We start from the raw sequence: 10,486 nt of genomic DNA, 5'->3' as shown, positions 1-10,486 counted from the left end.
GGCGCACCATACCAACCGTGCGCCATTAGTAGTTTTTTTAAAAAAAAATTGAAACAAAAGTTGTAACAAAATTACGGCGCACGGTCCCACGGTGCGCCATTAGTAGTTTAAAAAATAAAATTAAAAAAAATAAAAAAATTGAAATATAATTACTAATGGTGCACCGTGGGATGGTGCGCCATTACTAGTTGAACTACTAATGGCGCACCATCCCACGGTGCGCCATTAGTAGTTTTGAAAACATTAAAAAAAAATTTACTAATGGCGCACCGACACATGGTGCGCCATTAGTATTTAGTAATGGCGCACCACATGTACAGTGCGCCATTAGTGGCCATTCCATCTATAGCCCTTTTTCTAGTAGTGTTCTGCTTGAAACAACGCGTGAAACATGAGTTGTGCTCTTTGATTATATCTCCGTCCGTCATCTGTTGGCCTCGGTCATTGTACGTCTTCTCAATAAAGGTTTTGTGCTCTACCATCCAAGGATCGACCACGTCTATGTGTTGTAGCGCGACTAGGTTTGCTCTTTCAAAGTCGGCGAGTCGACCATCGAAGTCGACATGCATTTCGCGGCGACCCTCACGGTGACCCCATCCAGCGAGCCTGCCGAGGTGCCTGTTGACGGGCAGACCAACGGGGTTCTCGATGCCTAGATAATTCGTACAGTAGGAGATGCACTCTTCGCTCAGAAAGCCCCTGGCTATGCTTCCCTCTGGACGTGACATGTTGCAAACGTATCCTTTGATGACACCATTCATCCTTTCGAACGGCATCATGCTGTGCAGGAACGTCGGCCCGAGTTGGATGATATCCTCCACGATATGGACCAGCAGATGCACCATAACGTCGAAGAATGCGGGCGGGAAGTACATCTCAAGCTCGCATAGTATCACCACGATCTCTTCCTGTAGCCTTCTGAGTTGCCTCACGCCAACCGACTTCCCAGAGATGACGTCGAAAAAGTTGCATAGGCCAAATAGCGTTTCACGGACGTGCGCGTCCATGATCCCACGGATTGCAACTGGAAGTATGTGCGTCATCAGCACGTGACAGTCATGAGACTTCATCCCGCTGAACTTCTGCTTCGCTGAGTCTAGGTATCTGCTTATCTTCCCCGCGTAACCGTAAGGAAGTTTTACTCCTATGAGACAGGTGAAAAATTGATCGATCTCCTCCTGACTTAGAGTGAAGCACGCGGAAGGGAAGTCATTTCCGGTCTTCTTGGCCTTTTTGCCTTTGCGATGACTTTCCGTGTCCTGCTTCGCCTCATTATCATCATTAGCGTGAAGCTCCTCCCTGATGCCCATTGATTTCAAGTCTTCCCTTGCTTTCGGCTCATCTTTGGTCCTCTCTAGCATGTTGAGCAGGGTACCAAGCAGACTCTCGCACACGTTCTTTGTGATATGCATGACATCAAGGATGTGAGGCACACGGTGGATCTTCCAGTATGGCAAGTCCCAGAAAACAGACCTCGTTTTCCATACCTTCAGCAGCGGCTCTAGCGCCTTTCGCTTCTTTCCCGGCTCTGGCGCCTTTTGTTTCTTTCCCGGCAGTGGGAAATCTTTCCAATTTTTCAACAGCTCGTCTATTTCCTCGCCGCTCCTCGTACGCGGGCGTCTTCGGGGTTCGGTTTCACCATCGAACAGATCCTTGCGTTTCCTCCACGGGTCATCGTCGCGAAGCCACCTTCGATGTCCCATGAACACGGTTTTCGAAGACCCGGGATCTCTATCTAGCTGGCGGTACGTTGTGTCATCCATGCACCTGACGCATCCAGAAAATCCGTGGACCACCTGCCCCGCGAGATATCTGTAACCGAGATAGTCGTGCACCGTCGTGAGCAGTGCGCCTCTCATAGGGAAATATTCTTTCTCTGCGGCGTCCCACTTATTGGCTGGCGTTTTCCACAGCGTGTCTAGCTCCTCTTTCAACAGCCCCAGATACAGATTGATGTCGTTCCCTGGTTGTTTCGGCCCTTCAATTAGCATACTCATGTGAATGTACTTCCTCTTCATGCACAACCAGGGGGGAAGGTTGTACATCCACACAAACACAGGCCAGGTGCTATGTGTGCTTCTCTGGCTACCAAACGGATTGACTCCATCGGTGCTCGCGCCCAGCACGATGTTCCTTGGATCCTTCCCAAATTCTCGGTGTTCGAAGTTCAACGCTTGCCACTGGCTCCCATCCTTAGGGTGACTCAGCATCTTGTCTTTTTTATTTATCTCCGGATCATTTGCGTCATCTTCTCGCTTCTTCTCCTCCCTATCCGCGTGCTAACGCAGGAGCTTTGCTACCTTAGGGTCCGCGAAATACCGCTGCAGACGAGGAGTGATCGGAAAGTACCACACCACTTTTCGAGGAGCTTTCTTCCTCTTCTTGTATCGAGTGACGCCGCACACCGGACATATGGTAGACTCCACGTGCTCGTCCCGATAAATGATGCAATTGTTCATGCACACATGGTATTTCACGTGCGGTAAATCCAGATGACACACTTTTTTCTTCGCCTCCTCGAAACTGGTCGGGCACTTGTTCCCCTTGGGAAGACGTTCGTGCCAGAATGACATGTTCTCGTCGAAGCATGCGTCGGTCATTTTGTGTTTTACCTTCATCTCCAGAGCCATGAGCGTTACTTTCAGGCGGGTAGCCTCGGGCCTGCATCCTTCATACAATGGAGTAACCGCGTCTATCTCCAGTTGATCCAGCTTGGCTTTCTCTCGGGCGGCAGCTCTTGCGTTATCCATCTGCTTGAGAAGCAGCTCTTGAATATGAGGGTCCTGCACCCAGCCCATCGATGGTCCATCGTCGTCTGCTCCGCCGGCATCTTCATCTTCATGATCATGCCCTTCATCTGCTCCCGCATCTTCCTCATCATCATGTCCGGCATCTTCTACATGATGACTATGTACAACATCATCGTCGTGATCATGTCCTGGAGATTCTTCGTCTTCTCGCCCGCCCGAGACGCGGTGGTTGTCTTGCTGCCCTTCCTCATTTCTTGCCCGGCCCCCATGGACGACTTCATAGTCATCTTCATCACTTGCCACCGATAACCATCCATGAAACCACGCAAGAGCAGGTGGTCCCGCACCTGCCCGTAATCCGGGTCCGCAATAAGGCTCTTCAGCTTGCATCTTCGACACGGACATCTTATCTCTGTCTCGTTCTTTTCAAGCATCTCGGCCTTCGCGGAGCTCAAAAACCTATTCACGATGCCTTCGGTCATCGTGCGGACCATGGTCGCCTGCGGGGTAGAGCAAAACGATATTTTAGAACCAAGAAAAAATTTGGCATGACTTTCCCTAAAAATAGGACCAAAAAGAATGCCCAGTGCCAAAATTCTCGCCGAAACGGAAATGAATCAACATTCCGGCAAAATATTGGCAACTATCGCATTTCAAATACCGGTACCTGCAAACACAAACATATATACAACACCACAAACATACATAGATCTAGCTAGGCCATAAAAAGTGCATGTGCACGTTGTTGGAGGGAGAACAACATAAAGATAGCTTCCCCCTTACTTACCTATCAAAAAAGGTAATTTAACCACTTAATTTGGATGAATTTATGGTGCAAATGAGGTGAGGAGGAGGAGGCAGCCGAGACAAGCTTGGAGGAGGAGGTGGAGAGAATGAAGTGGGGAAAGTGAGTGGGTAGGTGTGGTTGTCCAAAATATCTAGCTCGTCCCAGGTTACTAATGACGCACCATCAACGAATGCACTTTTTGCAAAAAAAAAACACTAATGGCGCACCGGGGCACAGTGCGCCATTACTAGTTTAAACTAGTAATGACGCACTGTTCCCTGGTGCGCCATTAGTAGTTCTGCAAAAAAATAAAAAATAAAAAAATATAGTAGTGGCGCACTGTGTGGCTGGTGCGCCATTACTAGTTAGAACTAGTAATGGCGCACGGTGCCCTGATGCGCCATTAGTATGTTTGAAAAAAAAATTGTTACTAATGGCGCACCGTGTCTCTGGTGCGCCACTGCTATATAGTAGTGGCGCACCACATGTCTGGTGCGCCATTAGTGGCCATTTCATCTATAGCCCTTTTCCTAGTAGTGGTCCATTTGGGTCGGCGTGTTGTGCCGCCTTTTGTGTCCGCGCCGACCCAAACGGATGGCCGCGGACGAAATGGGTCGCCCCATTGGAGTTGCTCTAATGCGCCACACATTAAGATCATATATTTTCCTGATTTAAAAGAAACAAATGAACTCTTACCATCGGTGTTGTTCAATTCGATCGCAATAAATCCTTATGGTCTCTATAATTCGAATATTCGAAAAACACCAAAATAGAAAAATGCCTTCACGGGATGCTCTGCCAAAAAACATCCGGATTCAAATTTACCAGAGTGGCAACTCCCTCGCGGTGCCGGCCGTTGCTCCTCCTCTTGAACCGTCGCCACCTGCAAGGCCCGCGAGCGCATCACCCGTGTGTGTAGGCACATTTGGCACCTCGCGCGTAGAAGCCGGCGTGACAGGCCAAACTGTATTACGTGGCCATAGAGACCCTGGCCGAGATCTCCCATAGAATGAGAAGGGGGCATCCGGCAAGCCAGTAGTGGCCTTGCTAGGGACACGCTTTTGGATGAAGGTGGCTAACGATGCCTTTACGGACTTTCTCCTCACACACCTCCGGCGTTAACTCGCGCTCTAGTTCGGGACCATTGGCGACGCCTGCAGGGTCGAATCAACTAGCTCGACTACCACACTGACGGGCGACATCCTATTGGGCATGTTCTGATACATCTCAGACGTATCTATAATTATGAATGTTTCATTCCTATTATTCTCTAATTTCGTAATGTCTTTTAAGCTTTTTGAGGGAATTCAGTCGAAGTCATGTTCTCTACTTTTTTTTTAAAACAAATTGAGAACTCATTACTAGTTTAAAAATTAGTGGAATTTTTGCATCGAAAGAGGACCAGGGGACCAAGGACAGCGCCTAGAGGGGCCCATAGGGCCTAGGTGCTATTGCGCCAGATACGACAATCGGACGCAGGCCTGCTTCACCTCGCCATCGTATCTTCAGGCCGAAGGGCGGACATATCTTTACCTCCTGGACATGGAGCCTTACAGGAGGCAGCATTTCTTCATCACGGAGTCTGCGACATGGAATCTCCGATGTCTTCAGTACCAAGTGCTGTAGTCCCCGGAAAATGGCGAGGCCCTTTCCGTGGTGGAGAAACTTTGGACCCGATTGCATTTTCCATCTTGCTTCTAAGGTCTTGTCTATAAAAGACACGGAATAGTCCGTTACTTTCGTTTAGTTTATGGTCCTATTGTAATCTTATGTATGCTTGCACTGTTGAATTAATGCAGGTTCGGGGTCCTTCTGGTACCTCTCTTTCGCCAAAAAAATGTAGGAACCATCATAAGGTGGACGCCTAGGGAACGCCTAGGGCCTATGGGCACCCCCTCGGGGTGGCTTTTGTGCCCCATGCCTTATATTCTTTCCAAACCTACTTCAAATAAGATCACATTTTCCCACCGCCGCAACTTCGCTATTCCGAGACGATATTCGTTTCCAGCCTTGTTCTGTAACTCTGTCGGATGGGGAATTCTTCTCCATCATCACCAACATCGATCATCATGGTCCAAGATAAGTTGTGAGTAGTCCACCCCCTGCACTTCAGGTTCATTGTAGTCGCCAAGATGTAATCTGTCTTCTTTGATGTTGAATACAATATACATATGAGCTACCCTATATGATTATGGTTAATCTGAAGTAATGTTTAGCGGTGATGTTTATCATGTAATAAAATAATTCTTTATGTTCAAATTTATGTATATTTCTCTCCGGGTGCTTGTTTACTCATGACCAATATAGATTGGTAGCCAGTAGGGGTGTGTGGATCCAAACCTTTGTCATTGAAATAGTCATATTTGGAACAAATATTGAGATCATTGAGGTAGTAAAAGCTTTTCTATCTCCAAAATTTTAAATGAAAGATCTTGGAGTTGTTGATGTTATCTTGAACACCAACGTTTTGAGAGGTGATGATGTTGGGATAACTCTGTTGCAATCTCACTATGTGGAGAAGGTTACAAGTCGATTTGGATATTCAGATTGTAAACCTTCTCCACCACTTTATGATCCAAGTGTGTTGATTTGAAAGAACAAAGTGGAAACAAAGGAACCATTGACATATTCCCAAATCATTGGCTCGCTTGTTGCATGGTACAGTATTTGAGGCATAGCCTCCATTTAGCCTCCATTTTATCTCATTGACATACGAATTGCTTTGCCTTGTCTCAGAAAGGAACATACGCTTGGGCTCGTATGTATGCACTAGGCATATGAGTTCCTGAAATGTCCGGGGCTGCCCCCGGCCTCTGCATTATTCGATCACACAATCATTTATTAAGTAAAGTGCAAGTGCCAAGTTGCAGAACAAAGTAGTAACAAATAAAAGTTAAATCAGACATAGCCAAAAAAAAAGGAATATAAGCCTACACACATAGTATATTATTGGATCGCCGTCCAAATCAATTGTTTGTATCCCATGCTACCATCTCCTAGTGGTTGCACCCAGATACCATGAGCTCCCGCGCTTCCGCATGGTGTGTTAAGGACCACGTACGGATACATCTTGCGGCTTTGAAGATGACCTGGAAAAAATTGTGACACGTTTTCCTGTAAAATAAATAATCATACCGACAATTCTACGCAGTTCCAAGTACCTCTAAGAGTTAAGTTTGATGCTTTTTCTTTTTTTGCCTCCTCCCTCCATCCTACTCCGCACTCACAACCTCACATCGTCCATGGCGAGCAAGCACGCGAGCACGTGAATGTGCCGACTGCCTACCTAGCTGGCTAGTTCCTTATTCCACACTGATAGCTTTTCTTCCCACAACACGACCAAATCACGGGAATCTTATCATTGAAAAAGACAAACACACACATGCTCTGCTAGTAGCTCCGAGTTCATCCAAACAAGAGGCAGCAAACATAATCACATCAGGTTAATTCTTTTAATTCCTGGTAAGTACGGGTGGTCACTTAGCTTCCTGTTTTGTCTAGAGGACGTACGCATAGCCTAACTAACAGACGCTAAAACTAATGAATCTTACTCGAATATCTTGACACCACATTTACCAAGGTAACACTGCAGCGTCGCAAGTGGACACTGCACGTGAAGAGCTAGCTATCCACGGATCCCATCTCGACCATGCTCGAACCTGGCGGATGTCTTCTTCCTGCCATTAGATGCCAAATGCAAAGCGGCCATGGTGGCCAACTAACACGTGAACTCACTGTCGCCAAGGCAGTAAAACAGCGGTACAAATTGGTAGGAGTAGTAGTACAATCCAAGCGGTAAAAAGCTCGCTTTGACTCTGAACATGCACCAAGGCTTCACGAGCAAACGAGATTGTACAGCCCAAAGTAATTACTTTCTTGAAGAGGAAAAAAAAAGGGTTTTCCAGGGACAACAGTCAATGGTTCTTCGCAGGACACGTGAGCTTCTGAGATCACATGCCCTGCACTTTGGTCATGCACTCATGCCTGGAAAGTTAATTCCTTTGCGAAGTGGCAAGAACTGAGGCTTTACGCTAACAATCATCGGGAGATGATGAAGCTAAACTGTGCTGGATGCACATACTATAGGCACAAAAGGGTGAGAATAGAAAATTCTGTTGTGGAGTTACCGTTGCATGTAGTTCACTTTATGCTGTTCAGAGGTAAAATATCTAGATATTTTTAAATTCACAAAGGCCCTAGTGGCAAGGAAATTGATGTACCTTTTCAGGTCATGCATCTATGAGAACTGAGAAGAGATGGAATAATTAACAAGTACCACTCCTAGTACCAATAATTTCTTGAGATCTAATCAGAGGCAAATAATAGGTGCACCCAAAGCTATCAGAAACAGCATGATTGCCCTGCAACCTCAAGCACTGCTGAGAATCAACAGTGAAGCTAGACCAGAGTAGCAAACAATCATACACATCCTTTTTCTTGGGATTTTTCAAACATCCCACAAAATGATAGTGCAATATATACTAATCCACTAATTATCATCAACTAACAATCCATCCAGTCTTATTAAAAGAATGACCCAAACAATTAATCTCCACATAACAAAAATCACAAACCAAAAAAAAAGGCTATGGAGTGAAGCACCTGGGAAACAATTTATCAACTCAAGGATGAAATTTACAAGAGACTACTGGAAACTTTTCAAAAATAAAGAGCGCATGCAAATCCAGCCTAGCCAACCGACCAACCCGCTGGCCAACTTTCCCCTGCACGCCTGAGGCCTCACGGATTCCATCTGCTGTCCCTCATCCACTACGCCAACCACATGGCGGCCACGAGCCCCACGGCCGGTAGCACCGCCCACGCCACCCGGGGTGGCGGCGGAGCGGACGACTGCATCCCGGAGACGGCGGTGGGCGCGGCGGAGCCGAAGGGCGCGAACGCGGAGTCCGGCTCGAGCGCGTCGGGGTTGGGCGGGCTCGGGCTGGACGGGATGGTGGCCGCCGCGTCCGACGGCGCCAGCGCGTCGTCGCCGGGGCCCGGGGACGGGAGCAGCGGCATTATGTCCGGGGAGAGCGAGAGCGACGGCGGGAGCGCGGAGGGGGCGTCCGCGTGGCGGCCGCCGTGGCGCGGGTACGGCGACGGCTCCGGCGCCGCGGAGATGGCCGACGCCCGGAGCGCGCCCGCGTGGGCTGCCGGCACGCACGCGCACGCGGCGCAGAGCGCGAGAGCGGCGAGCAGGAGGGCGTGGCGCCCGGCGCGCGCTCCGGTTCTTGGCATCATGGGCTGCGCGTGCGTGCGCGGGGTGGCGCGGAGAGCGAGAGGGCTGCTGGACGAGTCGTGTGAGTGAGTGACTGACGGGTGTGAGGAGGGATTGGTTTGGTCGGTTTTGGAGGCTGGTCGGGGCGGGTGGACAGAGCGAACATGTTATTCGTCGCCACGCCACGGGCGGGCTGTTCCCTTCTCCTCAACCTTGCCAACGAAAAAGCGAAGTTACAGCAGCAGGAACTATTTCAGCAGTTTCTCTACTCATACGGCACACACACCGCTGGAGTTTTACAGTACCGCCACGCCCGCTGCAACGCAAATGTCACCGTCGTCACCGAGTATTCTCAAGACAGAACACCTCCCATCATCGAACATGTGCGGTTGCATTTCAACTCGAGGCAGCTGACTGTTCCTGGATGCCTCCTAATCCAAGCAGTATAGCACGTATCCAACTTCTCGTGATTGTTATTATTTCCCTCTTTATCTGGTATTCCATCTGTGGGTGAAACTACTCTGACGAACACGAGCTACGGCAAGTAGGAAATAAGTAAGTAGGCAAGGCCGCAAGCATGCCAAGCGAATATATAGTGCTAAGGTAAGATCCAGTGCTCTTAAACAAAGGAAGGATGGTGGTTGCATTACGTATCCCTCCAACAAACGTTAAGACCATTTATCTTTGGACTGTGCTAACGAAAATACTCCCTCCAATCCTTTTTACTTCGCATATTAGATTTTTGTCAGGTCAAACTTTGTAAAGTTTGACCAAGTTTATATCAAAAAGAACAAACAATACCAAATATATATACTATGACACTACATTTCATAATGAATCTAACAATGTTGATTTGGCATTGTAAACGTTAATACTTTTTCTATAAGTTTGGTCAAAGTTGGGATACTTTAACTTTGGACAAATCTTATATGCAGACTAAAAAGGACCGGAGGGAGTAGCATTGTCGTTTATCTTTTGCTTGAAGAGAAAAATATGTTTTTTGGTCCCCTAAGTTCACTAAAATTCTACATCAGGTCCCTTAATTGGTTTTGGAGGATATTTATAGTTGGGCACCCCTAACCCGCCTCAGACGCCCGGGCGGACGGCCCGGTGAGTGACCGGTTAAGAAAACGCGACACAGACAGACGCATCAAACTGGCCTCAAACGTCCCGGCTGACCGACACCTCTCATATCCAGTCCAAATATGAGGCAAATATGGGGAGGCCCGGACGCGTCCGCCACGTCGGACCCGGTCCATGCTGGACCACCCGCCCCACATAAATTCGTCCCAATCCCCTCCTCGGACCAACCCTAGCCTCTTCGCCTCCCAAGCTCCCGTCCGACGACCTTCGACCTTCTCAGGCATGACAGGCAGCGGATCCGAGTCATTCAACTCCAGATCCATATCACGGATGATGCAAAGCCAGTTAGCACTAGAGGGAAAGGAATCAACAATCACTTCTCCTCCTTGAGCACATCACTCGTCTTGCAGTTATTCAGGTTATGTCAGAGCAAGATGTATGTTAAGATGTATCAGCACACTTAACCACATGGCTGCAAGATCCACTTCAAAGTAGGACCCCACGCAGAAATTTCCTATTGTTTGTGTCATTCAGTTAGTTTGATCTTCTAGTCATCACTTCACGTACCATGCCTCTACGCAAGTTGCAAACTTATACATACAAAGTATCAGGACTTAAAATACGGATGCCTGTGTTGTGAGCCGCACA

At 48.1% G+C, this 10,486-nt stretch overlaps 1 protein-coding gene across 1 annotated transcript; it reads right to left on the bottom strand.

The window, feature by feature from the left end:
• Window positions 1-8,007: 8,007 nt before the first annotated feature.
• Window positions 8,008-8,880, bottom strand: LOC123075551 (classical arabinogalactan protein 25). Its single transcript, XM_044498129.1, has one exon. It carries the CDS (start codon window positions 8,776-8,778, stop codon window positions 8,308-8,310), a length of 471 nt encoding a protein of 156 aa, XP_044354064.1. The 5' UTR covers window positions 8,779-8,880; the 3' UTR covers window positions 8,008-8,307.
• Window positions 8,881-10,486: the final 1,606 nt, after the last annotated feature.

Source organism: Triticum aestivum, chromosome 3D (assembly GCF_018294505.1).
Source record: "Triticum aestivum cultivar Chinese Spring chromosome 3D, IWGSC CS RefSeq v2.1, whole genome shotgun sequence".
Classification (NCBI taxonomy): Eukaryota; Viridiplantae; Streptophyta; class Magnoliopsida; order Poales; family Poaceae; genus Triticum; species Triticum aestivum.
This window is presented reverse-complemented; position numbering and strand designations above follow the sequence as displayed.

Coding starts and splice junctions, on each gene's coding strand:
- LOC123075551 (XM_044498129.1), bottom strand. CDS start 8,778: ATGATGCCAAGAACCGGAGCGCGCGCCGGGCGCCACGCCCTCCTGCTC.